The sequence below is a fragment of the Amyelois transitella genome, chromosome 10 (assembly GCF_032362555.1).
Source record: "Amyelois transitella isolate CPQ chromosome 10, ilAmyTran1.1, whole genome shotgun sequence".
Lineage (NCBI taxonomy): Eukaryota > Metazoa > Arthropoda > Insecta > Lepidoptera > Pyralidae > Amyelois > Amyelois transitella.
In genome coordinates, this window is record NC_083513.1 from 1,008,347 (window position 1) to 1,026,764 (window position 18,418).

The 18,418-nt window shown below is 35.5% G+C and overlaps 2 protein-coding genes across 3 annotated transcripts; one reads left to right on the forward strand and one right to left on the reverse strand.

Annotated features, from left to right (window-relative positions):
* The first annotated feature begins 3,102 nt into the window (after positions 1-3,102).
* LOC106133131 (putative nuclease HARBI1) lies at positions 3,103-5,511 on the forward strand. Of its 2 annotated transcripts, XM_060946202.1 has the most exons (5): positions 3,107-3,703; positions 3,842-4,032; positions 4,125-4,257; positions 4,469-4,610; positions 5,031-5,472. In XM_060946202.1, the coding sequence occupies exons 1-3, from the start codon at positions 3,479-3,481 to the stop codon at positions 4,240-4,242; spliced, it is 534 nt and encodes a 177-aa protein (XP_060802185.1). In that variant the 5' UTR covers positions 3,107-3,478; the 3' UTR covers positions 4,243-4,257; positions 4,469-4,610; positions 5,031-5,472. The 2 variants fall into 2 exon arrangements, with proteins under 2 accessions (XP_060802186.1, XP_060802185.1); XM_060946203.1 differs by lacking the exons at positions 4,125-4,257; positions 4,469-4,610 and having other exon boundaries at positions 3,103-3,703; positions 5,031-5,511.
* A 10-nt stretch (positions 5,512-5,521) lies between these two features.
* On the reverse strand, positions 5,522-7,214 carry LOC106136230 (myb-related transcription factor, partner of profilin). The gene is made up of 5 exons (XM_060946204.1): positions 6,968-7,214; positions 6,712-6,782; positions 6,440-6,572; positions 5,910-6,092; positions 5,522-5,697 (listed from the first exon to the last, which is right to left on the reverse strand). Exons 2-5 carry the CDS (start codon positions 6,717-6,719, stop codon positions 5,593-5,595), a joined length of 429 nt encoding a protein of 142 aa, XP_060802187.1. The 5' UTR covers positions 6,720-6,782; positions 6,968-7,214; the 3' UTR covers positions 5,522-5,592.
* Positions 7,215-18,418: the final 11,204 nt, after the last annotated feature.

The following is an 18,418-nucleotide window of genomic DNA, read 5'->3' on the forward strand; positions in this document are numbered from 1 at the left end:
AAGTTTGTTATCAATTTTATTACATCTAAATATACAATAATTAATGCACACTACTTATAAATATACAATCACATCTTTATCGCTTACGGGGAAGACAGAGCCTACACTCTCAGAAAGTCTTAAAGGCTACGTTCAGTTGTACGGCTTCATGATGGAATTCAGATTCAAATAGTGACAGGTTCGGCTCAAATTAGAATCCCAAGTTGTTTAGCCTTTCCCTTTAAAAATCTACATACCTACATACATACATATGGTCACGTCTTGTCCCCTTGCGGGGTAGACAGAGCCAACAGTCTTGAAAAGACTGAATGGCCACATTCAGCTATTTGGCTTAGTGATAGAATTGAGATTCAAATAGTGACAGGTTGCTAGCCCATCGCTTAAAGAAGAATCCCAAGTTTGTAAACCCTTAGTCGCCTTTTACGACATCCATGGGAAAGAGTTGGAGTGGTCCTATTCTTTTTTGTATCGGTGCCGGGAACCACACGGCGCTCTTTAAAAAAAATCTACATTTCATAATTCTTAAGAAAAAAAGTTAACTTGTCGAATTGACACCTCGTACGAGCGAGAATCGAACCTGTAGCCGCAATTAGTGGACAGCACGCGACTTCCGCGCTCGGTAGGTAATCACGCGCATTTACGTTTCGAACGCGTGAAAATTTCCGACTAACTGACTTTTAAAGTGATTTCCATACAGTACCTACAGGATGTTCAAAAATATAATATGTATTTTTTAAAAAAAATAAAACAAACATGTCATCACGTCCCCATGCCTTACGGGGTAGACAGAGCCAACAGTTTCGCAAAGACCGAAAGCGACGTTCAGCTGTATGGCTTAATGATGGAAGTGAGATTCGAATAGTCACATGTTACTAGCCCATCGCCTAAAAGAAGAATCTTTCCATTGATACATACATACATAAAATCACGCCTCTTTCCCGGAGGCGGTAGGCAGAGACTACCTCTTTCCACTTGCCACGATCTCTGCATACTTCCTTCGCTTCATCCACATTCATAACTCTCTTCATACCAGCTCGGCGGTTTCGGGTACTTTCCATTGAATGACTTTACAATCTAGACAGGAATAGAAGCAGCTGGTACACACTATGTTTTTGCTACCAGACCAGCATTGAAGCTAAAAATCATACATACATACAAACATAACATATAATCACGTCCATATCCCTTGCGGGGTAGACAAAGCCAACAGGCTTAATGATAGAATTGAGATTGAAATAGTGACAGGTTGCTAGTCTGTCGTTTAAAAGAAGAATCCCAAGTTTATATGCCTATCCCTTAGTCGCCTTTTACGACATCCGTGGAATGGTCCTATTCTTTTCTTTTAATAGTGCCGAGAACCACACGACACATACATATTTAAATGATTCGTATGAAAATCATACATACATACATACATACATATAATCACGTCTATATCCCTTGCGGGGTAGACAGAGCCAACAGTCCTGAGCGGACTGATAGGCCACGTTCAGCTATTTGGCTTTAAGATGGAATTGAGATTCGAATAGTGACAAGTTGCTAGCCTATCGCCTAAAAAAGAATCTCAAGTTTGTAAGCCTATCCCTTAGTCGCCTTTTACGACATCCATGGGAAAGAGATGGAGTGGTCCTATTCTTTTTTGTATTGGTGCCGGGAACCACACGGCACTGCCGGGAACCACACATGAAAATCATCAGATCCAATTTAAAATTTTTACCGTACGATCATCGTAAAGGTGTTGATTTTCCGCCCGGAGGCTCATTATACGAATCACAGGACATAATAAGCGCCCCGGCAAGTCGACAAACTGACATGGACACCCGCACAATTGTTATTATTAGTTAAATCGATCTAATTATGAAAGAAGCCAATTTTACGGGAGGTAAAATATTTGCAATTTTGTTTGGTATTGGTATATAGGATTTACCTTTACCTGTTGACTTGCGTAGGTATATATATTGATATATACTAGTTCTTACTTTTAGTTGCCCTTATTTGCCTTGCGCATATTTATATTATTTATATATTTCAATATTTAAATCTATACTAATATTATAAAGCTGAAGAGTTTGTTTGTTTGAACGCGCTAATCTCAGTAACTACTGGTACGAATTGAAAAATTATTTTTGCGTTGAATAGACCATATATCGAGGAAGGCTTTAGGCTATATAACATCACGCTGCAACTATTTGGAGCGAAGAAATAATGGTAAATGTGAAAAAAACGGGGAAAATTATTCATCCTTGAGGGCTTCAATGATGCCCAAAATAACTATTCCACGCGGACGGAGTCGCGGGCACAGCTAGTCCACATATATAACTAGCAAACAAACTCATCAGCTTTATAATACTTATAAGTATAGATAAACAGTCTTTTCTAGACTGAAAGGCCATATATATATGGTCACGTCTATGTCTCTTGCGGGGTAGACAGAGCTTACAGTCTTGAAAAGAATCAGAGAAAGAATAGAGGTGGAATCTAGATTTAAATCGTGAAAGGTTGCTAGCACATCGCCTAAAATAATCTTTATTACAATAGTTATGTACTGCATAAAAATCATTTGACTTATACATACAGTGAGCCGCAATTTCGGAGACAATGGGAATGTTTGCGGATGTCCGCGGCGGATGACGTGGGACCAAATGAAATCCGCTATTTGAACAATCCACACGGCGGGTTAAGAGGAAGTCACGGATTTGGGAATTTTATTTCAACTTCTAAACACATACATACATACCTACATATCGTCACGTCTATATCCCTTGGGGGGTAGACAGAGCCAACAGGCTTGAAAAGACTGATCGGCCACGTTCAGCTATTTATTTGGCTTAGTGATAGAATTGAGATCTAAATAGTGACAGGTTGCTAGCCCATCTCTTAAAAAAAGAATCCCAAGTTTGTAAGCCTATCCTTTAGTCGCCTTTTACGGCATCCAAGGGAAAGAGATGGAGTGGTCCTATTCTTTTTTGTAATGGTGCCGGGAACCACACGGGACCCAGGAACCTAAAATAAAAATTATTATGCTGATGAGACGTCACCTTAACAACTGTTTATATTTTCAGCGCGCCTCTGTTTGACGAGCCAGCGCTGGGGGCTTAGACAAAGTAACATTTTGAAAACGATGACGAAGTTCGGCAATAAAAAAATGTATGGGATGACATAAGCCTTCGCTAAATCACGTGATCGATCGAGATCGATAACAAAATTGGTAGACAATGTTTACATTCATGTCGAAAACGAAACGAAATCGTCAATTAGCGAATTGTTTATTCGCCTATTTCAATACAAATGCGTAGCCAAGCGGCACTTTTGACGTTCGCTTTCTCTTCGGGAGCGATCGTTCGATTCGACATGTGTTCGCCATAATAACGAAAGCTTGGGGGCTGTCGATATCGCTACAAAATGGCCGAAAATTACAGTCAGCTGTGATTTGTGTACAAGGGCTACGTTGCGTTAATACAGTTTTATTTATATAAAAATGCATTCTTTACGTTTATTGTGGGCTGCACATAATGAGAATACCTGGGTGAGGCGTCAAAGGCGATTTTCATCAAGAAGACATATGGAAACGATTGAAGATATGCCGGAATTGTTGTTTATACAACATTTCAGGCTTGATAAAAAAACTTTTCGACGATTATGCGACGAACTAAAAAGATATACTGGATTGAAAGGATCCAATGAAATTTCCCTGGAAGTGAAGGTAAGAACTTTCATAAGGATTAACCTCATAGGGAAATAAGTATACTTATCTCTAAACTTAGAATACTTATAGAAATTTCTATAGTCTAATCCTATAAAGAAAACCACACGAGTATGCAGAGACATTACTGTTTTTCAGGTGCTGTGTACTCTAAGCTTTTTAGCCACAGGGTCATACCAGACAATTGTAGGTGTGGGACAATATTTGACACAGCGGACTACAAGTCGCTGTGTCAGGGAGGTTGTGAATTCTTTAAATCACAATTGGATGGTCAGCAGGTGGATAGTGTTTCCACAAACACCACATGAGAGATCTTTAATCAAAGAGAAGTAAGTGTAATTATAAAGATATAAAACCTTTCTTAATATTTGTCACCTAGGCCTACAGCCAGTATTTGTTATAAAATTGTTAACATTTCCAGATTCCATATAAGACATAATTTGCCTGGAATTATTGGGTGCATTAATTGTACCCATATAGCTATAGTAAGACCAGAGGAGGATGAATATTCATTTTTTAATAGAAAAGGATATCATTAATTAAATGTTCAAGTGGTAAATTTTTATTATCAAAACACCTAAATATACTACTCTTTATATGTTGTGCAATAAAGTGTTAATTCAATTCAAATGGCCTGAATATACCTGTCAAAGGTATCACATGTAAATAAATATATAGGGACAAATCACACAGATTGAGTATTATATAACTTTTTATCAATTGTTATATCCCCAAAACAAATTGTTTTGTATATTTTTTCCCCAGATATGCGATTTCGATTTAAAAATAGTTAATGTCAATTCAAAATTTGGTGGTGCTACACATGACTCCCACATATGGTCTGCTAGTCATGTAGAGACTTTCATGCGAGGGCTTCATGAAAGTGGTGAACATGTTTGGTTATTAGGTATGTAAGACATTTTTTCTTATATTTCATTGCAAACCATAATAGATAAAAAACTTATATGGAATAAACATATGTAAAGTATTTCATTTAAATAATACATCTACTTCTATAAACTATTGGAAATCAACTAAATTAAATTAGTATTCATTGTTTGCCACCCAAGTATACATTATAGTTCTTCAATTTATTTTGAACTAGAGGCCGCCCGCGACTTCGTCCGCATGGAAACCCTATCAATCCCGCGGGAATTCTGGGATAAAAAGTAGCCTATGTGTTATTCTGGGTCTTCAGCTACCTACATACCAAATTTCATGGTAATCGGTTCAGTAGTTTTTGCGTGAAAGAGTAACAAACATCCATACAAACTTTCGCCTTTATAATAGTAGTAGGATAAAATATTTATTGAGTATGTAATTTCAGGGGATTCTGGATATCCACAGCGACCTTGGTTGATGACGCTTATACTAGATGCTGAACAAGGGTCCCAAGAAGAAATATATACCAGACGTCATGTGCAAGCCAGATCTCGCATAGAACGATGTTTTGGATTACTGAAGGCTCGTTGGAGGTGTATGCTTTGACACCGTGTTCTTCACTATCAGCCTTACGTGGCTAGCAGAATTATTAACGCATGTTGTGTATTGCATAATATTGCAATACATGCTAAACTACCTGCTCCAACAGATATGCCAGCTGAGGCTCTTGATGGTAGTGAAGATCAAAGTATACAGCATAACACCTCTACAACCAACACTAATCAAAACGAGTTAATTCGAGGAAGGGCTATGTGAAATTATCTAGTCAGTAGGATGCAGCATTCTACTGACTAGATAATTCTGTCTGTATATAATTTATAGTTTCATTTTATTTAAGGTATATTTTTTTAAGTTAGTATCAAATGAAAAAGAAAATAATAATAATAATATAACAATTTTAATAAGTATCCAGTCTTTTAACTTATCAATATACTTATCTACTTATTTTAATATTTAACCACACCACCACCATAGTCCACATATACTGGATCATCTTCTTGGGCAACAACTGCAGATGATTGAGAGGGTGCAGGTGCAGAAGATTGAGGTCTCTGAAAAAGTTATTATGGTGATATTTATTGAATATGTAGATACTTAATTAAATAGTATACTGTTTTATCTAATTATATATGTGTAATGGCTAAAATTTTTAATTTCTAATATTCAAGTACAATATTTATTCAACAAGATTTACCTAGTTAGTATTGATTTTTAGCTAATAATTTTGTTACATGAGGTACTGGAAAATAAGGTTAATACATACACTAAATCCAAGCTCTTGTATAGAGTCTTGTCCTTCCACTGCTGTTGGGCCGATAATAGCCAGAACCCTTTCCTCCAAATGCGACAAGGATTTCTGGCTAGCCGGTCCACCTCCAGTCCCTCTGGCATGTTGCCGCAAGGTCAGACCTTTTTTCTTAGTCTTGGATTTTAAATCGGCCCATACCTTTTTGGAATTATCAGTCATAAGTATGCATACAACCACATAAGTTGAAAATTGGTAACTCCACTGGACCGAAAAATTCCTAACATCCCTGTTACCTCTTCTTGCACATATGTGATAATAATATATGATATTCTAGGTGCTTGATTTGCACATCAAAGCAGATTGTAACTTGTGACTTTATCTATACCAGATCCACATCCAAATTGCTTGGCATGTAATATGTAGAAAAGATTATTAAATATAACTAAATATAACTAAATATCTGAGTAATTTCCATAGAAAGAACTTATAATCACAAAGACTCTTCAAATACGGCTATTGGAATAGAATTGCTAGTCATTACTTACTTTTTTCCACTTGTCTGTTGTTTTGTTGACACCACCACCAACGGAATTTAATATATTAGTAAGATCAGACCATAATTGGTCTGACCGTACTCGACCTTGTGCCCCTGCAACAGGCCTAGCCAGGTCCCCATGACTGTAACATAAGCAACGGTTCAATACACAAATGCTTCATTGTTATTATCGCGTCATTGTTTACATTAGCGATTGAAATGGTACCAAAGTTTTGTACGATTGAATTTAAAAGAAATGGAAAATAACTTGGATTTACCTACCTTTCCATATACTCCAGTAGAGTTGAGAGTTATTTGGGACTTGCCCTTACCCTAGAATCCATTCTTTAACACTAAAAATAAAAAAAATAACTATATTTATTTTGAACAGTTACAATCACGATGATTCTATTTAATTTTTAAGAAATCTACGTAAAAACTATGTAAAAACACTCTAATAATTTAACACTATCAAAGTTTTGATATAAGATTATTAAAAAGCGTCAAGAATTAATAATATCAATTAAAAACGACTCACCACACTCACAGTAAACACTCACTTAAACTTTAGAATAATCCCGCTTTGTTTGTTCCAATTTGAAACTGACAGCTAAATTTTCGTTACCATAGCCAATATTCGTTTGTTTATCGAACGATCCGTTCGACACAACGATCGCGACAATTGCGTTACATTGGCTAGGAAATGTTTATCGTTATCTCTAAGACGAAAAAGAACTTCGACATCGTTTCGTTAAGAAGCGATACTACATTGTCTAAGCCTCCTGTTTATCGCGAATTCACGACCGCGGTGTATGCAGGGGTTGACAACATTTTTATTGATCACTTTTTTTTGAGAATTTTTAAGGTAAAAAAGTGTTACATATGTAAGAGTTTGCTGAACCAATAGAAAAATTCATACTGAATGCAGCAAGAAGACTAACTTCAAAGAACAAAGAAAATTACAAGTTACGGTCAAAATATGTGTAAAAAAATTTAAATGATTCCTTCTCATTAAAATCAATAAATTATTGTGAAAATTTGTGATATTTGGTAGAGCTAGAAACAAGTCATAGAAAAGACATCAACGCAAATACTATAATTTTGTTCATTTATAAAGAGTCAACATTATTTTCTTTAAAACTTCATAAAATAAAAAATAAAATTTCCATTTAATTATTAAATAAAGGCCAATAAAAAATAATAAAAATATTCTTCTTCAATCTAATATTATTCAAAATACTTATTTTTCGTGTAACAATCGTTTATTTCAATTAATTTCACCAAAGGTTGACGAAGTATGGAAGCGGTCACAAAATGTCCGGTATTGTACTCCAAATTGGCTTGCTCCCAACGCGGAGTCAGCCATTCGGTACGTTTTGTTTGTTTGTTTGTTTTGTATCTCATTTGCTTCATTAGGCTCATCATTGTTATGTTATACACCCAATTTGACATTGAGGGTAACAGGAATCTGGTTAAAAAGATTTCATTGTTTTTATAAAATAGGCGTCTTTTTAACGGTCCAAAGTGGTCGGTCTTTGAGTAAGAGGGATAGACATTTAGGAGTAAAAATAAGTTTGACAATAATGACTTTCTGACTCCCCCCTGAGAAGATGCAATTGAGTTAAGCCCAAGAGAATTTATTTTTTAATTGTTTAGTTAATTTTTTTTTATGTAATAAGCTTTTATTAAGTTCTGTATGATGCGCAAGCGCAGTAAAACACTAAACGTTCGCCCGGATGAGAGGAAAAGATTGCCGAGTATTTAGCCGGGTGAGGAAAGATTAAGTTAAACTAAGACTTACACAAGTAGCTGACGACTCTTATTTAATACCAGTGTTTCGTTTTTCCAATAACTATAAAACTTTAAAATAATTGTATTTATGTATTGTACATTACAGATTGTAAATTGCTTTTTTTTCTTTTCATATTTTTTTTGAAATAACTCCATTTTGTATCCACATACATTACAGATTGTAAATTGCTTTTTTTCTTTTAATAATTGTTTTTTAGAAATCGTTAATACAATCAAATAAATGACATCTTCAAATGGTTATCTATAGTTATTGCTTCCATTTACAATAATAAACCTAATTGTTGACATTCCTAATATTTATACCCGTGGGGTCGTCTGCCCGCCCCCCCTCTCCCTACCCCTGGAGGGAAGCCAATTCTATAACCACAGCTGACGCATCGCATGTCGTTTTGGGATGCACGTGCCTATGGTAAAAGTTAAGGTTATAATTATGTTTGTAGTGCCGTGTGGCTTTCGGCACTTTACTATAGGATCATTCCGTATCTTGCCCATGGATGTCGTAAAAGAAGACTAAGGGAAACTCTAATAAACTTGTGACTCTTATAGATGATGGGCTACCAACTTGTCATTTAAATATCAATTCTATCATTAAGCCAAACAGCAGAACGTGGTTGGCTCTGTCTACTCTGCAAGGTATAGGTACCTACCTACCTATACCTTGCAGAGTAGACAGTGCCATACATATACCTACCTAGGTATATATAGACGTGATAGGCTTAAAAGTTTTTAATTCATTATCCATTCAGCAACGAATACCTACTCAATTAAACAAACAGACATTGCGGCTTACTCTCAAAGGTATCTCTCATAGTATCTCGTAACACAAGTCTCGAACTTTTCAGAGGCTAACTCAATCTGTACCTATAATTTGTCCCGTAGGTATTATTTATTTATTTTCTTTCATATGATCACGTCTATATCCCTTGCGTGGTAGATAGAGGCAGCAGTCTTGAAAGACTGATAGGCTTAATGATAGAATTGATATTCAAATAGAGGTTGCTAGCCCATCGCCTAAATGAAGTATCCCAAGTTTATAAGCCTAACTCTTAGTCGCGTTTTACGACTTCCGTGGGAAAGAGAGTAAACCTATTTTTTATATTTCTTTTTTATATTAGTGCCGTGTGGTCCCCGGCACCAATATAAAAAGGAAATACTCTTTATAACATTAATATAGTTATGAAAATTTGGGCGTAACTGACTCGTGCCATTTTGGCTTATTATAATAGCTGGGGTCATCACGCGATAGATACAGAGCGCTAATCAGGAACATCTCTGTTATTGTGATGCGAAATTTATTAACAGGGGGGTATTAGAATTATCTGCTAGGAGTATCGGTGGTTAAATGGTTGATGTCACTACAAAAGGTTCAGGTTCAAATTTTACCATGGCCAATGATGATAACCTAATCGAGAGTCATAACTATCACTATCCACTATATACATGCGAAAGTTTGTGAGTATGTCAGTATGTATGTTTGTTACTCTTTCACGCAATAACTACTTACCCGATTACGATGAAATTTGGTATGTAGGTAGCTTAAGATCCAGAATAACATATAGGCTACTTTTTATCCCGGAGTTCCCGCGCGAGATTGATTCCACGCGTACGAAGTCGCGGGCGGCCTCTAGTCACTACATAGTATAAAACAAAGTCACTATTTTAGTCTGTTTGTCTGTATGCTTAAATCTTTAAAATTACGCAACGGATTTTGATGCGGTTTTTTTTTAATAATTAGAGTGATTCAAAATCAAGGTTTATATGTTTAATTGTACCCATGCAAAGCCGTGGCGAGTCGCTAGTTAGTACATATTTGGTAGACTTTTTTTAAGTACCTAACTCAAAATCAAAATCTATTTCAAGATATACTTAATATCTAGATAGGTAGATTTATTTGACAGTTCTACAGACACATACATACATATAATCACGTCTATATCCCTTGCGGGATAGACAGAGCCAACATAGTCTCGAAAAGACTGATAGGCCACATTCAACTGTTTGGCTTAATGATAGAATTGAGATTCAAATAGTGACAGATTGCTAGCCCATCGCTTAAAGAAGAATCCCAAGTTTGTAAGCCTATCCCTTAGTCGCTTTTAACGTCATCCATGGCAAAGAGATGGAGTGGTCCTATTCTTTCTCTTCATAGGAGCCGGGAACCACACGGCACCTACACTCTATAGACGCATAAAACAATAACAAATCCTAAAAACTAACAGAAGTCTGCTTTGGGAAGTGGAACTTATCGCTACAATTCACACGTGAGTGACGCCGTGGGCAGATGCTAGTGTATTACATACATAACAGCAATATCGAAAATTCATTTAAAACCAATTCAATACTGCGACCACGTCATGACCCGTGTAAGGGTGTGTCTACATTAGGCACGCCTCATCACTCCGTGCCGTATGGGGACGCACCCTTATATATGATATAAATTATCAAGTTGTCCTGGTTGTCATTCGTACTGTACATCAATACTTGTACCTAGTTAGTTGCAAAAGGGAATTAACCTTTTTTGTTTACAAACATAGTCTTTTTAGACAGAGCCGACAATCTCGACTTAATATCCACGGTTAACTATAGGTAAATATGGCTTTATGATGGAATTGAGATTAAAATCACCTGAAAGAGGAATCCCAAGCTTATAAGCGTATCCTCTAGTCGCCTTTTACAAAATCCACGTGAAACCAATGTATTAACGTGATGAGAAAGATTCGATAAAATCTTTATCTTCGGTTCTCACCCTGACTTGATATCCTTGAGTTATGAAACACTCTTTTTAGTGTTTTGGTACAGAAAGGAACTCTTGTCTTAATTTTTGTTTGTTTGTTTTTTTTGCAATTCAAAGATGGTAGGAAAAGATGTCTTAATGCGTTTGGGAAACAGCTGACACTAAAACATTTTTAGATACAAGCTAACAACAAAATGTTAGCAATATAATTGAAATTATCATAGAACTAACATCGGAATATTCTATGTAAATTGCACGCATAAATTGTTACAACGGCTTTCTGAATTTGTTCTAAGTAATTAACCTCTTAGCGGCGCGTGCGCACCCTCACCCTCGAACGCAACCCCCGTATTTAAATTAACAAAGCATTACTGTATTCCAAAACAATTATTTTGTACCCATCTGTAAAAAAACAGGAAAATTCCTAAAGAAATTATGCCTTAAATCCTTTGCAATACGGTTGGTATTGAATAGATTAGGCTGGGTACAGACGAGTGCGCAAGTGAAAATGAAGAAAAAAGGTGGCACGCGCCCTGTCGTATGTGTATCTTCCCTAACAATCGTGGGGTGAATTAGTGATGTGCCGTTTCTTATATCGATGTTTCGTTCACCTTTGGAATGGTTTTTTAAAGTATTCAATTTATAAATCATTATTTTTAAAACGTAAAATTAAGGTTTGTCAGTTATCGATTTTTCGTTTATGGTTTTATATTTTTTTTCACGCGCTAAGATTACATCTAAATATTCCGCAGCGTCAACCGTTAGAAGACAGTATTCTGCGTCCTCCTGGCTTTAGTTCTGTTGCATCCTCATCTCTCCAGGGAGGAGCCCGGGGTTTCCCTTTACCCATGGATCCTGTATAAGGTGACTTACTTTTTACACGAAGTAAAAAACCTGACTCACCTAACTCGACTCCTTTCTGACCTCCGTAATCTTTGCAGGTATACTTAACCCGTATTGGATCGACAAGAGACCAACATACATATATAAATAAATACCTTATGGATTTTTTCTTAATTACGTCCTCGCTGATAATTAAAGTAATCACGATTCAGGAAAAAATTAAGGTAATTATAATATGAAAGAAATCTCATCTGACCTATGTGACCCTGATAACAGGAGAACTTCACCCAGCTGTTAAATAGGTACTCATTCCGTAAGCCTCTCCTAACGACTATGGAAAAGAGATGTAGTGGCCTCATTTAAAATAATAATTTCATGAGAAATCAAAGGGCGCAATAAAAATACATAAAAACGAAAATCTTATAAAAAATATAAGGTAACTTTTGATTACAATATAAATAGATACCTACATATTCAAAGTATAGACGTCGAATCACAAAAATCGTCTATAATTATCGACAAACCGCTCCCAACCCTAGTTAGTGGAGTGGACGCGTGCGCAGGTGCCAGTTCCGCTCGGCTCGTCTTATCGCGATGACCACACCTGGGCGATTACGACAGATCGACGGATTATTTTTGGTTTCTATTCTCATTTGCATTCGATTTTTAAATTCAAAATACTTTTCATTGAAATTGTCGAAGAAATTATACAAAATGTGTTCTTTTGTGCCGTGTGGTTCCCGGCACCAATACAAAAAGAATCACTTCATCTCTTTCCCATGGGTGTCGTAAAAGGCGACTAAGGGATAGGCTTACAAACATGGGATCCTTTTTTAGGCGATGGGCTAGCAACCTGTCACTATTTGAATCTCAATTCTATCATTAAGCCAAATAGCTGAACGTGGCCATTCAGTCTTTTCAAGACTGTTGGCTCTGTCTACACCGCAAGGGATATAGACGTGACCATATGTATTTATGTTTGTTTGTCTTCTTTTAGCTTATAAATCCTAGCATATCATATAAGTTCACCTATATTTTCAGCAACTCAATCCCGAGAAAGGCTTTAAATTGGGAATCTTCTTGTAAGAGATGGGCTAGTAATCTGTCACTAAGTAGTATTTGAGTCTAAATTCCAACATTACAACTGAACTTTCCAGATTTTTCAAAACTGTTGGCTTTATCTTTTTGACGGCCTCTGTGGCGCAGCGGTAGTACGCACTGTCTGTGACACCGGAAGTCGGGTTCAAATCCCGGCCAGGGCATGAGGAGAAAAGAACTTTCTCTGATTGACCTGGGTCTTGGATGTTTATCTATATAAGTATTTATTATAAAATATAGTATCGTTGAGTTTGTATCTCGTAACACAAGTCTCGAACTTACTTCGAAGCTAACTCAATCTGTGTAATTTGTCCCGTATATATTTATATTTATATTTTATATTTATATTATCTACCCCGCAAGGGACATAGACGTGACTATATGTATCATTAATTAAAATATGGATTGCGTTTTACCCAATTCCGTCTGGTCAGTCAAAGGGTATGTCTGACCACATTTGACTTCACATTAAAAATCCAACAAAATGGTGAGTGAATAAGAGAGAAAAGTCTCAAACGAGCCGCGTAACCATACAGTATAATTTAATCTTAACAAAAGCTCAAATCTCCGGTCATTTAGCAAAAGTACGTGATATTTATTATTACAGCAACCGGTCAGAATGCGAGCAAACACAGGATACGTTTAATATGAAAATTTGTTTTATATGTACATGCATGTATATAAAAACACAAATTCTATATCCCTTGCGGGGTAGACAGGGCCAACAGTCCTGAAGAGACTGACGGGCCACGTTCAGCTGTTTGGCTTTATGATAGAATTGAGATTCAAATAGTGACAGGTTGCTAGCCCATCGCCTAAAATACGAATCCCAAGTTTAAAAGCCTATCCGTTAGTCGCCTCTTACGACATCCACGGGAAGCAACCTGTCATTGAGCCAAACAGCTGAACGTGGCCTATCAGTCTTATCAAGACTGTGGGCTTCTTCTACCCGGCATGGAATAAAGGCGTGTTTATACATATGTATGTTTCCTTATTTAAGAGTCGTGTCAGAATGAATTCCGCACTCATGAAAACATACATACATACATACTTAAAATCCCGCCTCTTTCCCGGAGGGGTAGTCAGAGACTAACATACTACATACTACTACTTGCCACGATCTCTGCATACTTTCTTCGCTTCATCCACATTCATAACTCTCTTCATGCAAGCTCGGAAGTATCGAGTACTCTTGACCTGACCCTTTGCCAGGACGTCATGAAAACGATACTCATTCATTAATTAAGTTAACATTTAGCAAAGCCCACCCAAAAACTAGCGATAAATTGTTGCTCTAATATAAATTTAATAATACAATTGATTGTGATTAGTTAGTCAATCAAAACAAAAGGTTTATAAATGAAGTCATTTCAATATTAAATCAATTTCGAGTTTGAACATGAGACTTGGCGTGCGGGCATCTGATCTATACCTACTAATGTTATAAAGCTGAAGAGTTTGTTTGTTTGTTTGAACGCACTAATCTCAGGAACTTCTGGTTCGAATTGAAAAATCTTTTTGTGCTGAATAGATCATTCATCGAGGAAAGCTTAAGGCTACATAACATCACGCTGCAACTATTTGGAGCGAAGAAATAATAGAAAATGTGAAAAAAAAACGGGGGAAATTATTCAACCTTGAGGGCTTCAATGATGCCCAAAATAACTATTCCACGCGGACGATGTCGCGGGCACAGCTAGTCAGTTATAAGTATAACAGATAATCGTACAAGTCTAAAATTGCAACCAAACGCTATTAATTTTGCGTGTCATTGATTATTATGAGAAAGAAAACTTGTTTCTAAGGTAGATTTATCTTACTTAGGTACTTAAGCCTTGACCTACTTAGATATGTCTATGTAGGTTTATAATATTGATAAAAAAAAATTGTAGGTATATTGACAATATAATAAGACTGTAAGCGCCAACAGTCTTGAAAGACTGACAGACTGACTAAAAAGAGAATCCCTAGTTCATGAGCCTATCCCTTAGTCGCCTTTTACGACATCCAGGGGTGATGATAGAGAGTGGAGTGAACTGAGTGGTGTGAAGTCAAGACATGGAGTGATCCTATTATTTTTTATTTTAATGCCAGGAACCACACGGCCAATATACCTAATGTAATACTTATATATTTTGATAGACAAGCCTACTAAAATTGATCGTATAATCATTCAGCTTCAAACAACAAAGAAAGCCGAATCGACATGATTACGGCATTATAATAGTCATTATTCAATCAAACTGACCAGTTGGTCAATTTCCCGAAATCTGACTAACAGTAGCATGATAGACATGGTCGGAACACGCATTCTGTGTCTGCATGTTAACCGGAAAAATTGAAATTGCAATATTTTGTTTCACCTGACCCGTTTTGGTGGGTCGATTCAAATTAGCAAAGTTATCTTGTCGCCTCGAGAACGATTCTCTTATTGAATAATATGTACAGATTAATGGCAATTTACAGATCCTTGTAAGTATTTGTTTGTTACTAGCTGTGCCCGCGTCTTCGTCCACGTGAAATATTTATTTTGGGCATCATTGAAGCCCTCAAGGTTGAATAATTTTTCCCGTTATTTTCCCGGGCTATTTATAATATATTTATATTATAAATAGATAAAAAAAACATTCATATGATCACATCTATATCCCTTGCGAGGTAGACGGAGCTAGCAATCTTGAAAGACTCATAGGCCACGTTCAGCTGACAGGCTAAATGTGATATAATTGAGATTCAAATAGTGACAGATTGCAAGTCCATCGCCTAAAAGTAAAATCCCAAATTAATAAACCTATCCCTTAATCGCCTTTACAACATCCATGGCAAAGAGAAGGAGTGGTCCTATTCTTTTTTTACATCGTTCCGGGAACCACACGGCACAAAAAAAATATACAACATCTGTGTGTCAGTACTCTGTCCCTCGCTAACTGATCATTCGTCAGAGCTACCGCGATGTAGGCTGCGCCCGCGGCGCCCGCTCGTTGTTATAAATTGATAACCGTTTAGCATCATTGTATTGACGATCGTGTGGGCTGTAAGTAGGGCAGAATCGTCAGCATATGTTGAATAAGGGGGGTATTTTTTTTAAATATTAAGTACTGAAGGGGGGCGATGATTCGGGCTCGACCGCCACCAAAGGGAAGATCTTCTGCCTGGCTGGTGTGATGCCTGGGGAACCGCGCGACAGACGATGTTGAGTCGGAGATTGAAGCGTAGTTTGTTCCGCCGCTTCTTTTACACATGCGCTTTGGAAGCGGTAGAAGTTGTTATTCGATTTAAGTGATGTGACGTCAAAAAGTGATACCTTGTATCCAATTTTGAAAATAAATCTATTCTATTCTTTTGTATTTATGCTCCAATCCGTGAAATCTTTGTAATCGCGATTTGAATTTCAGTCAGTTGGAATAACTTTGGTCTCTCAGGGTTACATTAATCCACACTATTTTTGTAATTACTTTGATTCAATTATCGATAAAAAGTGTGAATTAATATTGAAATTTAAATTGTTGATATGAAATACGATAGATACGAAGTATTATAAAAAAAATTAATTAAAATAAATAATAGGTACACACTGGTCAATTTACTAAATTTTTTCTTCTTAAATATTCAGTTAAATTTAAAAATAACCAAAAAAAAAATATTGATAAAAAAAAATATTAACTACAAACCACTTAATCATGTTTAATGACCGCTGCATATTTTACGTACAAAAAAATAAAGATGGCGCCCCATGGTGACAACAGCTTCTTAAAAATATACTTACTTAATGGCTGTCTATAGAAAACTAATTCATTCGTTTGTGAATGTGTAAGTATTATCATAAATATGTCATTTATATTAATTTCGATATGGCTGACAAATTAAAAGCAATTTAAATGCAATAAAATTCAACCCTTTTGTATCTACCCTACCGAATTTTTGGGAATTTTTGAGATAATATGCATGGGCCATATTTTACAGGAATATCTCTAAAACTATTATTATTTTATTTTCGAAATATCATCTAATATTTTTTAAAGAGTAGTGAACACTTATATTCATGTTGTTTTCATTAATAAAATAATATACCTATTTAAATTATATATTTTTCAGTTGGGTTAGTAGGTTCTACATAGTATGTCACTTATTACAATAAATTACCTATCAGTTAAGTATTTAGTACGATACATTTACTACAAAAAAAAACATTGTCAGTGATATTTCATTCTTCAGCATAAGCTCGAAAAGTATTTAATCTGTATAAAGTATTATGGTTACAAAATTTAAAAAAATCTTTATTCTAATGTTTCAATTTTATTTTTGTTAAGCTAGCAGTAACCTATCCTTAACCTTCGTTCATAAAAAAAAATATGGAGTTCGACGTGATTTTTTTTTTAAATTTGTTCACTTGTTCACGCTGATATAATTTACTTTTTCACACCGGAAGAAGCGATGAGCTTTTTAAGAAGCTCCGCAAGTAAGCTGCACGAATCGACTTCCGGATATAAATGAGTTATGGAGAATTAAGTGGGTGTAGTTTATTATATTGGTTTTTACAATGGTCGGAAGGTCTTACTAAAAACATATAGTTACTTAAATATTATTATTTTTTAATTTAACATACATACCTATAAACGAGTACGTCCCATATCAGTTGCAGTAATTATTTAAGATTCGAAGTTGCTTTTCCCGAAGATCAATTTAGACTTTTGGTTAAATACGAGTAATTTATATAAGATTTTTTTTATTTTTATTTATAGGTACCATTTGATAAAAAGTATTGAAATAAAATATAGGTATGGAAAATATATAAAAATAACAAAAAGTTAAACTTATAATGAAATAAAGTCTCAAAATTCATAGATGCAATCGCGAAACACAAAAAATGTTTTTTTTTTAATATTCTGTTTAGAAAACAAAAGTGCAAAATTCATGAATATGACGGGTGTGGGAGAAAATCGAGATGTTAATCTTTTCAGCTTGCTTTGTTTTTTTTTCTTTAGTAAGTTAGATTTTTTAAATTTCGAGTGAGTGTCGGCGCCCGCCCGATATATCAATGATGATTTATTTGTCAAAGAATAATGAAATGTAGAAGAGATTCAATTTAAATATTACTTTCTTGGATTAACTACGGTTACAATTTATGACCTGATAACGTTATTATGCATGTTTAAATAAGTTTATTTAAAAAAATCGTTTCAATAATAGACTAAATAGGTATCCAAAGTAATAACTTACTGATTTACTAATAACTACTACTATTGATTTAATAATTACAACTTTTTGATAATGTTGTCAAAAAATACTATAGTAATATTTACGCCTATTATCTATTATATATAGAATAGATATAATAGATAAATGGCGAGGTACCAGATATTTATTGTAAAGTTCATCTTATTCTTATATTTCTGTTGTGTTATTGTTAAAAGAAATCTTTTATCTTCTCTGTCATGAGATTTAGGCATGAACTTACTTGTCCCTTGGCGTGCTCAGTTTTCATAATCTTTGGCCACAAAG